The sequence below is a fragment of the Hippocampus zosterae genome, chromosome 17 (assembly GCF_025434085.1).
Source record: "Hippocampus zosterae strain Florida chromosome 17, ASM2543408v3, whole genome shotgun sequence".
Classification (NCBI taxonomy): Eukaryota; Metazoa; Chordata; class Actinopteri; order Syngnathiformes; family Syngnathidae; genus Hippocampus; species Hippocampus zosterae.
Window position 1 is genome coordinate 14,197,499 of NC_067467.1, and position 16,639 is coordinate 14,214,137.

The 16,639-nt window shown below is 46.8% G+C and overlaps 1 protein-coding gene across 1 annotated transcript in view; it reads right to left on the reverse strand.

Moving 5' to 3' along the window:
* Positions 1-16,639, reverse strand: part of aoc2 (amine oxidase copper containing 2) — a 30,544-nt gene that overhangs the window by 6,487 nt on the left and 7,418 nt on the right. The window contains exons 2-3 of the mRNA XM_052049647.1: positions 1,247-1,365; positions 806-972 (exon numbers count right to left, since the gene is read on the reverse strand). Coding sequence (XP_051905607.1) covers positions 806-972; positions 1,247-1,365 — 286 coding nt within the window. The remainder of the gene's footprint in view (positions 1-805; positions 973-1,246; positions 1,366-16,639) is intronic.

The window sequence follows — 16,639 nt, forward strand, 5'->3', positions numbered from 1 at the left end:
GTTTCTATGGAAACCGACTTTAGGCGGGTCTCGGTTGGCGCGGGGAGTTTTGCTGCTGTTGGTGCTAATAAAAAAATGACACACTCTCTGAGTGCGAACGTGAGAAATTGTCGCTTTCTTCGCGTTGCTACAATTTCCACAATGTATTATTATTATTACTCGAACTCCTGACAATTATTATACTATTTTTCACTGATACAGTATGTCACGTTGTGAATCTTCAGGCAGTCTATGTTATAGTTATTTCACTGTTTAAAAAGAGAGTCTATGAAAACAGACATTTTGCTAATTGGCTTACATAGGTATTTTCTTTACTATTTTGACAATTACATGTGCACAACTCTACAGTGGCAACCCAAACAAAAGGGTTTGATTCCAGCTGCGGCATTCTTGTGTGGAGTTTGCATGTTCTCCCTGTGCCTTGTGTGGGTTTTCTGTGGGTACTCCAGTTCCCTCCCACATTCCAAAAACATGCGTGGCAGGTTAATGGAACACTCTAAATTGTCCCTAGGTGAGGTGTGAGTGTGAGCGCGGATGGTTGTTTGTCTATGTGTGCCCTGCGATTGTCTGGCACCCGGTTCAGGGTGCCCCCTGCTTCTACCCGAAGACAGCTGGGAGAGGCTCCAACATGCCCCGCGACCCTTGTGAGGATAAGTGGATCAGAAAATGGATGGCTGGAGATGTATATCATTTTTTAAACAATAAAAACATATGTGAAACACATTATAAATTAGCATTCTCTTTCCTCATAGTATGATTTTCAGATTATAAATATAAAGATTTTGTTGAAGCTGTTTGGTCTCACCTGGCCCAGGACATGGCTCGTTCCTCCCTCTCACTCTCTGGGAGATGGTCTCCAGCGAAACTTATTACTTGGAGTCTATAGGAACGCTGATGACCCCAAGCATTGGTTTTGTTGCTTGCAATGTGCAGATACCGAGGAGTTTTTGTGCCATGACGCAGAGCTGCCTCCTGCAGAGGTGGCTGAATTAGTCCATCAGACATGATCAAATCTGTTTGGCTTTGAGTATTACATTCGATAAGATTTCTGGAAATGTTCTCTGAGTGTGGGAATAATTTTATTAAATACACATACAACATTTATGACAAAAACATGTTTTGAACTTGTCCAAGAAGTACGTAAAAAGCCTCTAACCAGTAGTATTACTACCATCATTATTACTCTATAAAGGCTTGAATGTAGTCACTTCCTTGACTCATCTTATTTATGATGATAATGGTTTACCTTTTCAGTTTTAAGTTGCTTCTCCACCAGCTGAGGAACCATAGCATAGCGATTGGGTATCCATGGCAATGACACATTCACAAACTCCATGTCTTTGGTTTGGAACACATTCTTTACTCCTGAAGAAATATACAAAAAAAAACAACAAAATTTGTAACATTTTTAATTGGACTAATGCTACATAAATCTTAACATTAACAATGTGAGCAAAGTACAAGAGATCCAGTACAGTAACACTGCTCAGATGAAACACTTGCAATTAAGAAAATGGATGGGTGGGTGGATGTTAAAGGGCTCAATGGTCAAGGACGATATTTTTGGCATTGAAGACAAAAGGTTCAGGGCCTTCCTCACGAGTCTGTGTTCTCCCTAAACATGGCTGTTAAAATTTGCCAAGCAAATGAACACTCCCTAAAGCAGGCATGTCCAAAGTCCGGCCCGCGGGCCAAATCCGGCCCGCGGTCGAATTTAATCCGGCCCTCGGCCCCCGTCATAAAATCAGTGCCGTCTGGCCCGCAGGTTGGGCGCAATGGAACACGTGTTGCATTGACTGAGGTCTCGTAGACTGGTGAGTGATGTTTCATAGAGTACTGCTTCCCTCTAGTGGCTAAATGAGTAATAGCATTCACTAAATGAGTAATAGCATTTAGACACTAGAGGGCATCACTCACGAGTTAACAAGACATCACTCCGTGTTTATATTGACTGATATGTCATATTTCAAATTCCTGCTTCAAATGAACCAAAAGAAATTCTTACGATTGTTGAAATTAAAATAAAAATGGAAATGTGAAACAGACTGGCTTAGTAAAATTTGTTGAACAATATTGTTGTTCAATGTAAAGAATGTCAGCCAAGGTCGGCCCCCCGACATTTTACAACATAAAATCTGGCCCCCTTGGCAAAAAGTTTGGACACCCCTGCCCTAAAGCATATGAAAGTGTTGAGCGAGATGTCAAGTGCCACACCACCCATGAACGAAGAAGCAAGGATCTGCATTGTGTCATTTCAGAGCGGGAGACGTCATCAGCCGGCTTGGACTGCACAGCATCCAGTGAGGTTAACACTGCTCACTCAGAACCACTTGGAATAAACAAGTACGAAGAGCGTCAAAATGTGAACTGAACAAACCTGATAGACTGTTGTATCCCTTTCGAGTATGTTTGCTTAGAATTTACACAAAAGTTAACCCGTTAAAAAAAAGCCCATCCATACTGTTGATCACATCATCTCTAAGAAAAGGGATGATCATTATTACCACTAAGAGTCGCTGCTTAGTCACTGTGTGTTGCAGCCTAGAACAGTGGTTCTTAACCTTGTTAGAGGTACCGAACCCATATCCAAATTCACCGCACCCTTCATTAGTGAATTATAAAAATATGTTTTTTCCAAATTCAAGACATTAAAAAAGACATTTATTAAAAACTGAAAAAATGAAATACAATTAGTACTGTTATGTTTCTGTTTAGGTCACGTTTGGTTTTGTTCCCTCATGTGCCCTTTGTGTCGCCACCTGTCGCCATCAGTGTCCCTTATATTTAACCAATCAGCTCCCGCAACCCTTCGTGTCTTGTCCAGGTGTGTCTCGTTGTCTCGTCACTTTGCTTGTATTTAATTCCATGAATTCTGTCACTCTTTGTTGGCTCATTGTGAGTGTCTGTGTGCTCTTGTCAGGTTTTGTTGTCTTTCACAGATTTTTGGCTACTTTCGTTCCTGTGGTTTTCAGGACTTTTTTTGAGTTAGTTTCCCCAGTGTACTCCTGTTTGAATTTTTGTTATATAGTATAGAACAAAAATCGATTGGTGTATGAGGCCTCGTGAGGCGTGTCGACACACTGACACACTGTGTTGATACTGTGCCGCTGAACACTGCCACTTGCTGGACCTTCAAAATCCCTGCAGCCAACCCCTTTGACAGACTGAACTGACTAATTTAATGATAAAGTGCATACAATATCATTCACATCTATGTATTCCTGTTGTATCATTCAATGTGTTTAATTTTTTTTTTTTTTTCTGCTTGGCTCTCGACGAAGGCGGATGCTTTTTTGCTCAGCTCCCCTGCCCTCCCACCTTTTTTCCCTGCTCGCCACTTAGTCTTTTGTGCTGTCTTTGTCGCACGCAAGTGTTGGGGTCGCCCTCCGTTCCTGTTTACAGTGACGCAAGTGTTGCGGTCGCTAGTGATGGGTCCAGCGACACCGATGCATTGACACATGCGCCGGGCTCACAGAGCAAACCACGTGTCGATGCATGTGCTGCTTCATTAAGTCACGTGATTGACACGTGAACTGCATTGACACAGTCCAGGCTTCTAATTGACACACCGGCTGCGTTGACACAGTCCAGGCTGCTAATTGACACATCGACTGTGTTGACACAGTCCAGGCTGCTAATTGACACATCGGCTGCGTTGACACAGTCCAGGCTGCTAATTGACACGTGAACTGCACCGGTGCAGTTTAGACCGCATCGGCTGCTTGGCACAGTACAGGCTGCGCCACTTAGTCCAGGGGGCGTCGACTCAGTGCAGAGGGCGTTGACGCAGCAAAAGCCCGCCGCACAGTGTTTATAAGGAAGTGGGTTTGGCGACACAATGCCACCTGCCGAAACAAGCCAGACCTCACGCACGCTCGCTTGTCGAAGTTCGTGTCAGTGAAGACTTTGTGTTCGTGCCTTGCCTTCCTTGCCGATTATGGAGCAGAGACGCAAATCATCCGCCGTGTGGGACCATTTTGATGTCCTGGAGAATAAGGTATTATTTATTTATTCTAATCGCCTTCTGTCGCCGAGAGCCTCTCGGCGAGAGGCACTCGCCGAGTGCCTCTCAGATTATTGACATGTGTTGTACCATTCTAATCCGAATACATTTCAAGGTAACTCTTAGTTACTTCTTATTCACATTTCATTACAGGTGAAATGTCGAATTTGCCAAGTCGAATTGTCATACACCAACAGAAGCACCTCCACCATGCTGAGGCATTATCGGGCCAAGCATGAGAATGAAGTTCGCGATACACCCAGTATTACGCCAGGTATACAGACGTTCACTCATCTTTTCACGGTTGCTATGTTGATGATTTAATTGACAATCAGTAATTATTATTGGTTGACTCTCCACTCCATGTTTGACAATCAAGGTTCCAGGAAGCAGCTGTACTGGAAGGACCAACACACTTCTTTCCCAAACCTCTCCCACCTCGCAAAGGACTTCCTTTGTACGCCAGCCTCATCCGTCCCTTGTGAGCGTGTGTTCTCCACAGCAGGAGAAATCGCTTGTAAAAGACGCAACAGGCTGAAGTTTAAAACATTGGAACATCTTATTTTTCTCAATAAAAAATTGTGAAATAAAAGCCCACAAGCATCCTCATTCAAATGATCTTCACATTATTTGAACACATTGAATGTTGCAAAATGAATGCATGGATATGAATGATATTGTATACACTTCATCATCAAATCGATGAATGACCTTATGAAAATGTCTTGGAACAGTTGTAGATGCAAAACCGTGCTGGCAGCTACATAATAGATAATAAAAGAAAAATATCCCAAACCATAGAGATCCTCCCAAAAACTAAGGATGTGCTGAATAAGAGATCCTTGTACACCTTATACTTTTATTACTTCCATATTTGACCTATTGTGTGGGAATATGGGGAAATGCCAGTAAAACAGTTTTAAAACTACAATACAAAGCAATCGGAACAATCACTGGCTCCAAATAGACGGAACCCACAAATCCACTGTTTATCAAATTAAACAATGAAATCTCATGACCTGATTGACTTCAAAATCGCCCAATTAATGTACAAAGCACACAATAATAACCTTTGCCAAAAGATCCAGAAGCTTTTTAAAATTCGAGAAAGTTGTCATAATTTAGGGGGTACGAATCTATACAAAAATATCCAAAACACGAACGAACATCACACAAAGGAGTATCTGTAAATCTGTGGAATGATTCTGAAACGGACCAGTAAAATGAGGAACTCTCTTGCTGAGATTAAAAATGAATTCGAGAGTAGTACAAGACAACTACACAAATCAGAATTAAGATGATAAATTCGATACACTCATGAAATATAGCAATACATCAGAAATACATTGATGAGATTATTTAATATATTAATGAAATGTAGCATCCATTATGAATATGAGAAAATCGACATATAGATGTGCTCTAAAGAGTATGTACTGTATATACAAACCTAATGTTGTAAAAATGTATTAGTACAGCATACATAAGGGTAAAAGCATTTGTTGATATTTAGACTTTCTTTCCTATTTAGAAAAATGATCAATTCATATATAAGAAGGGGTAGGACTCGGGGTAGGTTTTTTGCTTCTTTCTACTCCTTTGAACACATATTTGTGATGATGACTATTTTCTTTTCCTTTTTTATATCTTACCTTCACCTTTTGCCAATTTATTACCGAATTGTATATTTTATATGTTCAATATACAAAACAATTGATCAGTCAGTTCAGTCTGTTAAGTGGGTTGGCTGCAGGGATCTTGAAGGTCCAGCAGGTGGCAGTGGTCAGTGACACAGTATCAACACAGTGTGTCAGTGTGTCGACACGCCTCATGAGGCCTCATGGACCTCAAAGAAGTAGCAAGGCAAAGCCTTGCTACTTCTTTGCTCATTGACTGCTATTGCTATAGATCTCGTCGTGTTTCGCTCTCGGTACCAATGGTTTTGTAAGTATTGGATTTTATTTTGTGAACTGGCTTTCTCTTGCGTGTATTTTGGATACATTGTTTTTGTTTGTCTTCGCGATCCTTATTTTCCTCCCTTGCCTTTTGACCAGCACTTTATGTTACTACTTTGTCGGTGCGAATTTTTGTATAGTAAACCCTTTTGCTACGGAGACCTTGTTTGGTGTCTGCATTTCGGGGATCCACTTCCTTATTTTTTTGTTGTGTGCGAAGCAATTATCCTATCGCTTCGTGCACAACGTGACACAAAATCGCCCAATTAATGTACAAAGCACACAATAACCTCCTTTGCCAAAACATCCAGAAGCTTTTTAAAAGAGAAAGTTGTCATAAATTAAGGGGTACTAACATATACAAAAAAATCCAAAACACGAACAAACATCACGCAAAGGAGTGTATCTGTAATAGGTGTAAATCTGTGGAATGATTCTGAAACGGACCAGTAAAATGAGTAACTCTCTTGCTGAGATTAAAAATGAATTCGAGAGTAGTACAAGACAACTACACAAATCAGAATTAAGCTGATAAATTCGATACACTCATGAAATATAGCAATACATCAGAAATACATTGAGATTGTTTAATATATTAATGAAATGTAGCATCCATTATGAATATGAGAAAATCGACATATACATGTGCTCCAATGAGTATGTACTGTATATACAAACCTAATGTTGTAAAAATGTATAGGTACAACATACATAAGGGTAAAAGCATTTGTTGATACGTAGACTTTCTTTCCTATTTTGAAAAATGATCAATTCATATATAAGAAGGGGTAGGACTTGGGGTAGGTTTTTTACTTCTTTCTACTCCTTTGAACACATATTTGTGATGATGACTATTTTCTTTTCCTTTTTTTATATCTTACCTTCACTTTTTGCCAATTTATTACCGAATTGTATATTTTATGTTCAATATACAAAAAAAATTATCAGTCAGTTCAGTCTGTTAAGTGGGTTGGCTGCAGGGATCTTGAAGGTCCAGCAGGTGGCAGTGGTCAGTGACACAGTATCAGCACAGTATCAACACAGTGTGTCAGTGTGTCGACACGCCTCATGAGGCCTCATGGACCTATTAGTAACTATTAGTGATGGGTCCAGCGACACCGATGCATTGACACATGCGCCGGGCTCACAGAGCAAACCACGTGTCGATGCATGTGCTGGCTCATTACGTCACGTGATTGACACGTGAACTGCGTTGACACAGTCCAGGCTTCTAATTGACACACCGGCTGCGTTGACACAGTCCAGGCTGCTAATTGACACATCGACTGTGTTGACACAGTCCAGGCTGCTAATTGACACATCGGCTGCGTTGACACAGTCCAGGCTGCTAATTGACACGTGAACTGCACCGGTGCAGTTTAGACTGCATCGGATGCTTGGCACAGTACAGGCTGCGCCACTTAGTCCAGGGGGCGTCGACTCAGTGCAGAGGGCGTTGACGCAGCAAAAGCCCGCCACACAGTGTTTATAAGGAACACCTGCCGAAACAAGCCAGACCTCACTCACGCTCGCTTGTCGAAGCTCGTGTCAGTGCAGACTTCGTGTTCGTGCCTTGCCTTCCTTGCCGATTATGGAGCAGAGACGCAAATCATCCGCCGTGTGGGACCATTTTGATGTCCTGGAGAATAAGGTATTTTTAATTTATTTATTCAAATCGCCTTCTGTCGCCGAGAGCCACTCGGCGAGTGCCTCTCAGATTATTGACGCGTTGTACCATTCTAATCCGAATACATTTCAAGGTAACTCTTAGTTACTTCTTATTCACATTTCATTACAGGTGAAATGTCGAATTTGCCAAGTCAATTTCATGGGTGTATCGAATTTATCATCTTAATTCTGATTTGTGTAGTTGTCTTGTACTACTCTCGAATTCATTTTTAATCTCAGCAAGAGAGTTCCTCATTTTACTGGTCCGTTTCAGAATCATTCCACAGATTTACACCTATTACAGATACACTCCTTTGTGTGATGTTTGTTCGTGTTTTGGATTTTTCTGTATAGGTTAGTACCCCTTAAATTATGACATCTTTCTCGAATTTTAAAAAGCTTCTGGATGTTTTGGCAAAGGAGGTTATTGTGTGCTTTGTACATTAATTGGGCGATTTTGAAGTCAACCAGGTCATGAGATTTCATTGTTTAATTTGATAAACAGTGGATTTGTGGGTTCTGTCTATTTGGAGCCAGTGATTGTTCTGATTGCTTTGTATTGTAGTTTTAAAACAGTGTTTTACTGGCATTTCCCCATATTTCCACACAATAGGTCAAATATGGAAGTAATAAAAGTGTGTACAAGGATTTCTTGTTCAGCACATCCTTAGTTTTGGGAGGATCACTATGGTTTGGGATATTTTTCTTTTATTATCTATTATGTAGCTGCCAGCACAGTTTTGCATCTACAACTGTTCCAAGACATTTTCATAAGGTCATTCATCGATTTGATGATGAAGTGTATACAATATCATTCACATCCATGCATTCATTTTGCAACATTCAATGTGTTCAATGTGAATTCATTCATTTTGCAACATTCAATGTGAAGATCATTTGAATGAGGATGCTTGTGGGCTTTGATTTCACATTTTTATTGAGAAAAATAAGATGCTCCAATGTTTTAAACTTCAGCTGTTGCGTCTTTTACAAGCAATTTCTCCTGCTGTGGAGAACACACGCTCACAAGGGACGGATGAGGCTGGCGTACAAAGGAACTGCTTTGCGAGGTGCGAGAGGTTTGGGAAAGAAGTGTGTTGGTCCTTCCAGTACAACAGCGGGTCCCGGTCACGTGCAATATTCCCCTGTGCCAGGTACCGCTAGACCTCAGATACTGCGTTTGCTGTTGCACCACCTCTTCCCAGTCTCCCCACCTCATCATCCAGATGACTCCACAGGCCACCTAAAAAAACAAAACCAAACAAATTGGCATTTAGAACAGTTTCCATTAAACTAATAATGATGAGTAACATGCCTGATGTAGTTGCAGAGGGCTGCGATGATGGTCCAGGCTGGGCTTCGATTGTGCACCCGATGACACGCATGCACTCAGCCCGCAGTCTGGATATGGCCTCCGTGCACCTGGAGGAACTGCGGAATCCAAGTGATTTGAATCTGGGGTCTAGAAGTGTTGCTAAGGTTAACACACTCATAGACTCCAAACTGGAAGCAGTGTCTGTGACTCGACGCTTGAGGTGTTCGTGGAGTTGTATGACTGGCTGTGTGTGCAGGGTTGAAGCGTGGCGCTCAAGTGCATGATAAAGCATTTTCATCATCGGGATGACCTTCGAACCCGAAACTTTCCTCTCTTCAGACAACTCCACTGTAGCTTGATGGAATGGAGAAAGCACAAGTTGTGCTTCTCCTATGATGGTGAACTCATCAGCTGTCAGTGGAGCCAAATCCGTCTTTAGGGAGGCCAGAGATACCCACACTGGTTCCCTCTCACCATGCAGCCTTGACAGCATTTCATAGGTACTGTTCCAGCGTGTTGGCACCTCATTGATATGTTTCAGGGTTGGACGTCCCATCTGTTGCTGCACCTGAGCAAGCTTCTCCTTGGCTGTAGTGCTTGAACGGAAATACGTAACAATGTGCCGAGCTTTGTTCCTAATGTCTGTAAGTGCAGGGATCTGATCGCACGATTTTCTAACTAATGAATTAAGACTATGTGCAATGCAAATTGAGTGGCGTATTTGGAGGTGTCTCGTGGATGCGATCATGTTTGGTGCTGCATCAGTCACAAGACACTTTACTTTGTTGGTTATGGCCCAGTCCTCCATCATGCCCCTTTTGACCTGGGCCAAATTGTCAGCAGTGTGATTTTGTGGAAAATATTGTACTCCCAACACTGATGAACACAACTGCATTTTTGCATTAATGTAGTGACAGGTGAGTGCCAAGTAGGCCTCCATGTTCACAGAAGTCCACGTCAGTCGTTATACTCACTGCCACAGCTTGCTGTACTTCCATTTTCACTTTTTCCCGTTCCTCCATATATTTTTCGGCCACCATTTTCTTGATGGTCTGAAAATTAAACCAAAATCAAACATTATATGGGATTCATCTACTACTTTATGGAACAGACCTTTCTCGTCGGCAAAACATATGAGGGTTCAAGGACCTGAATCAGCTCCTTGAACCCTTCACTCTCCACAATGCTGAGGGGCTGGCAGTCCTTGATGTCACGTCGCGCGTCCGCCAGCAGGTGGCGGGTTTTCTCCTCCGCCATCGGCACACCTGCCCGTAATTTCGGGCTGATTACCCCCCTTTATTTTGAGACTCCGGCAGTCATCTCACTGCCGGAGAATTCCACGCCGCGCCATTGTTCCTTCGCGAAAGTAAAACCTAAATTAATATTACTCATTGCTTCCTAGCCTTTTGGCAATTGTATTGTCGTACCAGTTATTGATTGTATTTAAATTATTCCTATAGTCTATTCAGATATTCCTCGCTTTTGTTTTCCGCGAGCGTTTTCTGTTGTCACCTTATTTGTACCCTGGTCCTTATTTGACCAGCGCTTTTTGTTATTCTTCTTGTCGGGTATTTTGTGTTCCGTATTAAAGACTCTTTTTGTTCTTTGACAAGATCTCGTTTTCTGTCTGCTATCTCGGGGATCCACTTCCTTATTTTTTGTTGTGCCCGAAGCGATTTGTCAATCGCTTCGGGCACAACGTGACAGAATTCTCCGGCCACCATGGATCCCGCAGACATGGAAAAGATCTTGTCCGCTCTGTACCGACAAGAGCAACAGATGAGTCCGCAGGGCCAAGCCCTTTCGGAACTCCGCAGCGCGGTTTCCATGCTGGCTCATCGGTTCGATAATCTCGAACCCCGTTTGGTACAGGTAGAGACACGGGGAGCACCTCCCCCCGTGTTTCGCCCTACCACCACTGAGGCTCTCGCATCATTCCCCACAATGATGAGGGAGTCCTCGCTTCCACACCCCCCACGTTACGGGGGTGAGCACGGGCAGTGTGGACAGTTTCTCCACCAATGCTCGCTCGTGTTCGACCAACAGCCTTCCGTCTATGCTAATGACGCCGCTAAAGTGGCATATATCATGAGCTTATTGACAGGTCCGGCGGCGTCATGGGCGATGGTGACGAGCGACGCGAAGCCGAGCCTCCGGTCTTCGCTCCACGAATTCGTTACGGCGTTCCGCCGGGTGTTCCACCATCCCGTGCGGGGCAGAGAGGCGGAGGGCCGGCTGCTCGAACTCCACCAGGGAAGGCGATCGGTGGCGGATTACTCGATCGAGTTCCAGATATTGGCCGCCCAGAGTGGCTACGGAGACCGAGCGCTGTGTGGGCTGTTTCGCCATGGATTAAATCCCCAGCTCAAGGATGAACTGGCGACCCGTGACCACAGTTCCGACCTGGCGGAGTTGATCGATCTCTCCCTACGATTAGACAACCGCCTGAGGGAGAGAGACCGGGAACGTGGAGGTGATCGGTTCCCGTCCCGGCATACCGCGGAGGAACCGATGCAGCTAGGTGGCGAAGACGCTGTCTTGGAGGAGAGAAGGCGTCGACCCAGCGATCGGGCCATGTCTGACAGCGCCCAACAAGGTCCGCACGCTGTTCTCGGTCATCCGGAGTCGCCGCCCTCCCCTTACACCAAGTACTGTGAGTCGCGACCCCGCGTAGTACCTCCCGAGCCAAGGCGTATCGACCCCCGGCCGGGAAATCCCAACAGACTGGAACTCGAGGGGGAGATATTTGGGGAATCCCGGTCGCTGCGGGTTAGAGCCCTGGTAGACTCGGGGGCGGATGAATGTTTTATGGACACAGCTCTCGCGTCCGAGTTGGGTTGTGGTATTGAGGAGTTGGCTAATAAGAAGCGGGTTTGTGATCTCGATGGGCGCCCCCTGGCGGTAGTTACGTGTAGAACAGAACCACTGAAACTCCGCCTCTCCGGTAACCATGTCGAGCATCGCCGTTTTTATTTAATGCGGTCCCGTAATGCTCCGGTCATTCTTGGGTTGCCCTGGCTCAAGACCCACAATCCCGTAATTTCCTGGGAGCGCCCAGCAGTAGGCAGTTGGAGCGAATATTGTTATAAACACTGTCTACGATCGGCCATCGGGGAACATGAACGGACCAGTGTCGAAACCCCCGAAGCTATCTGCCTTGACGGAGTGCCTGATTGCTATCGGGACCTTCGTGAGGTTTTCAGCGAGGATCGCGCACGCGCTTTGCCCCCGCACCGTCCCTACGATTGCGCCATAGACCTGCAGCCGGGCGCTCCGTTGCCGACCTCACGGCTGTATCAGGTGTCCCAACCCGAGCGCGAGGCGCTAACGGAGTATATAAACAGCTCGCTCGCTGCAGGTCTCATTAGACCCTCGCGATCACCATTAGGTGCGGGGTTTTTCTTTGTGGGGAAAAAGGACAAGACCCTGCGACCGTGCGTGGATTATCGTGGGCTTAATGAGATCACGATTAAAAACAAGTACCCACTACCATTACTGGACTCCGCCTTCGCCCCTTTACAAACGGCCACTATTTTTTCCAAACTTGATTTACGCAGTGCATATCATTTGGTCCGCATCCGGGAGGGTGATGAATGGAAGACGGCTTTTAAGACCCCGTTAGGTCATTTCGAATATTTAGTCATGCCTTTCGGGCTGACAAACGCCCCCGCCGTCTTCCAAAATCTTATCAACGACGTGTTAAGAGACATGTTGAACATTTTTTGTTTTGTTTATCTCGATGACATTTTAATTTTCTCCCGGTCGTTGCAGGAACACCAGCGACATGTCAGGCTGGTGTTACAACGGTTACTAGAAAATCGGCTCTTCGTCAAGGCAGAGAAATGCGAATTCCATGTACCCGTCATCTCTTTCCTGGGCTTCATTGTCGAACAGGGCAAGTTACGGGCAGACCCCAGCAAGACGCAGGCAGTCACTAACTGGCCGGTTCCAACGAGCCGTAAGGAATTACAACACTTTTTGGGGTTCGCAAACTTCTACCGGCGTTTTATCCGCGGTTACAGCCAGAAAGCGCTCCCCTTGACCCGGCTTACATCTATTAAGGCTCCCTTTAGGTGGGACCCGGCCGCGGACGCGGCATTCAAAGACCTAAAGGCGGCGTTTACCAGTCCCCCGGTATTACAACATCCTGTCCCTGATCTCCCGTTTGTCGTAGAGGTGGACGCCTCGGATTCGGGGGTGGGGGCGGTGCTGTCCCAGCGTTCTCCGGTCGACCAGAGGCTGCACCCCTGCGCCTTTTTCTCCCGTCGACTCAGTGCTGCCGAGTCGAATTACGACGTAGGTAATCGAGAACTGCTGGCCGTGGTAACCGCCTTACAGGAATGGCGGCACTGGCTCGAGGGGGCGAAGGAGCCCTTCACAGTTTATACGGACCACAAGAATCTCGAGTACCTCCGCTCCGCAAAACGACTGAACGCCCGTCAAGCCCGGTGGGCCCTGTTCTTCACCCGTTTCCATTTTATCCTTACCTACTCCCCAGGGTCCAAAAATACCAAACCTGACGCCCTTTCCCGTCTCCACGACCCCGCTGAGAAGGACCGGTCTCCGGAGGCCATTCTCCCGGCCCAGTGCATTTTGGGGTCTTTGCAGTGGGAGATTGAGCAGCGGATCCAAGCTGCTCTGGAGGGGGTTCAGGCTCCGGCAGAATGCCCCACGGGGAGGCTGTTTGTGCCTCCGTCGCTGCGGTCGGAAGTCTTACAGTGGGGACACGGGTCTAAGGTCGCATGTCATCCTGGGGTGAACCGGACTATACAACTCGTTGCCCAGCGGTTCTGGTGGCCGGAGCTCCGGAGGGACGTGACGGACTTCGTCAGTGCCTGCACCTCCTGCGCCTGCGGCAAGTCCTCCCGCCGGCCCCCGGCGGGGTTGCTCCAGCCGTTGCCCGTTCCGCCTCGTCCTTGGTCCCACATCGCCCTGGACTTCGTGACGGGCCTACCGCCATCCCGTGGGAGGACCGTCGTCCTCACGATCGTGGACCGGTTCTCCAAGGCTGCCCATTTTGTGCCTCTGTCCAGGTTGCCCTCGGCGCTGGAGACCGCCGACCTCCTTATCCAGCACGTCTTTCGCCTCCACGGTATCCCACTGGACATTGTCTCGAACCGTGGGCCCCAGTTCGTATCCCGCGTCTGGAAGCGGTTCTGCCGGTCCCTCGGGGCCACGGCCAGTCTGACCTCGGGGTACCACCCCCAGTCCAATGGACAAGCCGAGCGTGCCAACCAGGATCTGGGGGCAGCCCTCCGCTGTGTGTGCCTCCACCGTCCCTCATCCTGGGTCGACCACTTACCCTGGGTGGAGTACGCGCACAACACCCTCGTCTCTTCTGCCACTGGTAGGTCCCCCTTCATGGCCGCCTACGGGTACCAGCCGCCGCTGTTCCCGTCCCAGGAGGGGCAGGTGGAGGTCCCCTCTGTGCAGCACCACCTTAAGCGGGCCCATCGCGTGTGGAAGGAGGCCCGGGCTGCGTTGTCCCGCACGGCGACCAGGAACCAGCGGATCGCGGATCATCACCGGCGCCCTGCTCCTTCGTACGTGGTGGGACAGAAGGTGTGGCTGGCAACGAGGGATCTTCGCCTGGCCGGCACGTCTGCGAAACTGGGACCCCTGTTTACTGGACCATTCGAGGCCGTCATCAGCCCAGCTGCAGTCAAGCTCCGGCTACCACCCACCATGAAGGTTCACCCCGTCTTCCACGTCTCCCTACTCAAACCCGTGTCTTCCAGTGACTTGGCTCCTCCTCCCATGCCGCCGCCCCCCCCGCGGGTCGTCGACGGTGACCCGGTGTACACGGTTCGTGCCATCCTGGACTCTCGGCGCAGGGGAAAGGGGTTCCAGTATCTGGTCGACTGGGAGGGCTACGGGCCTGAGGAGCGGCAGTGGGTGCCTCGCTCCTGGATCCTTGATCCGTCCCTTTTGCGCGACTTCCACACTGCACACCCTTCCAAACCGGGTAGGCCGCCGGGAGGCGTCCATTGAGGGGGGGGGGTACTGTCACGTCGCGCGTCCGCCAGCAGGTGGCGGGTTTTCTCCTCCGCCATCGGCACACCTGCCCGTAATTTCGGGCTGATTACCCCCCTTTATTTTGAGACTCCGGCAGTCATCTCACTGCCGGAGAATTCCACGCCGCGCCATTGTTCCTTCGCGAAAGTAAAACCTAAATTAATATTACTCATTGCTTCCTAGCCTTTTGGCAATTGTATTGTCGTACCAGTTATTGATTGTATTTAAATTATTCCTATAGTCTATTCAGATATTCCTCGCTTTTGTTTTCCGCGAGCGTTTTCTGTTGTCACCTTATTTGTACCCTGGTCCTTATTTGACCAGCGCTTTTTGTTATTCTTCTTGTCGGGTATTTTGTGTTCCGTATTAAAGACTCTTTTTGTTCTTTGACAAGATCTCGTTTTCTGTCTGCTATCTCGGGGATCCACTTCCTTATTTTTTGTTGTGCACGAAGCGATCTGTCAATCGCTTCGGGCACAACGTGACACTTGATAATGAAGTTCAGCAGTGCCTGATCGAGCAGCTGCTTCCTGGAAGCTTGATTGTCAAATATGGAGTGGAGAGACAACTAATAATAATTACTGATTGTCAATTAATCATCAACATAGCAACCGTGAAAAGATGAGTGAACGTTTGTATACCTGGCGTAATACTGGGTGTATCACGAACTTCATTATCATGCTTGGCCCGATAATGCCTCAGCATGGTGGAGGTGCTTCTGTTGGTGTATGACATTTCACCTGTAATGAAATGTGAATAAGAAGTAACTAAGAGTTACCTTGAAATGTATTTGGATTAGAATGGTAAAACACATGTCAATAATCTGAGAGGCACTCGGCGACAGAAAGCGATTTGAATGAATAAATAAATAAATAATACCTTATTCTCCAGGACATCAAAATGGTCCCACACGGCGGATGATTTGCGTCTCTGCTCCATAATCGGCAAGGAAGGCAAGGCACGAACACGAAGTCTGCACTGACACGAACTTCGACAAGCGAGCGTGAGTGAGGTCTGGCTTGTTTCGGCAGGTGGCATTGTGTAGCCAGACGCAGTTCCTTATAAACACTGTGCGGCGGGCTTTTTCTGAGTCAACGCCCTCTGCACTGAGTCGACGCCCCCTGTACAAAGTGGCGCAGCCTGGACTGTGCCAAGCAGCCGATGCAGTCTAAACTGCACCGGTGCAGTTCACGTGTCAATTAGCAGCCTGGACTGTGTCAACACAGCCAATGTGTCAATTAGCAGCCTGGACTGTGTCAACACAGCCAATGTGTCAATTAGCAGCCTGGACTGTGTCAACGCAGCCGGTGTGTCAATTAGAAGCCTGGACTGTGTCAATGCAGTTCATGTGTCAATCACGTGACGTAATGAAGCAGCACATGCATCAACACGTGGTTTGCTCTGTGAGCCCGGCCCATCACTAGTTACTATTTAACAAAAAATAGAAACATTGTATTAAATAGTGACTATTTAACAAAAAATACAAACACTGGGTCCATGAGGCCTCATGAGGCGTTTCGACACAATGACACACTGTGTTGATACTGTGCTGATACTGTGTCGCTGACCACTGCCACCTGCTGGACCTTCAAAATGCCTGCAGCCAACCCACTTGACAGACTGAACAGACTGATTTGATGATGAAGTGTATACAATGCACTACCTCACTCAACCCACAATAGC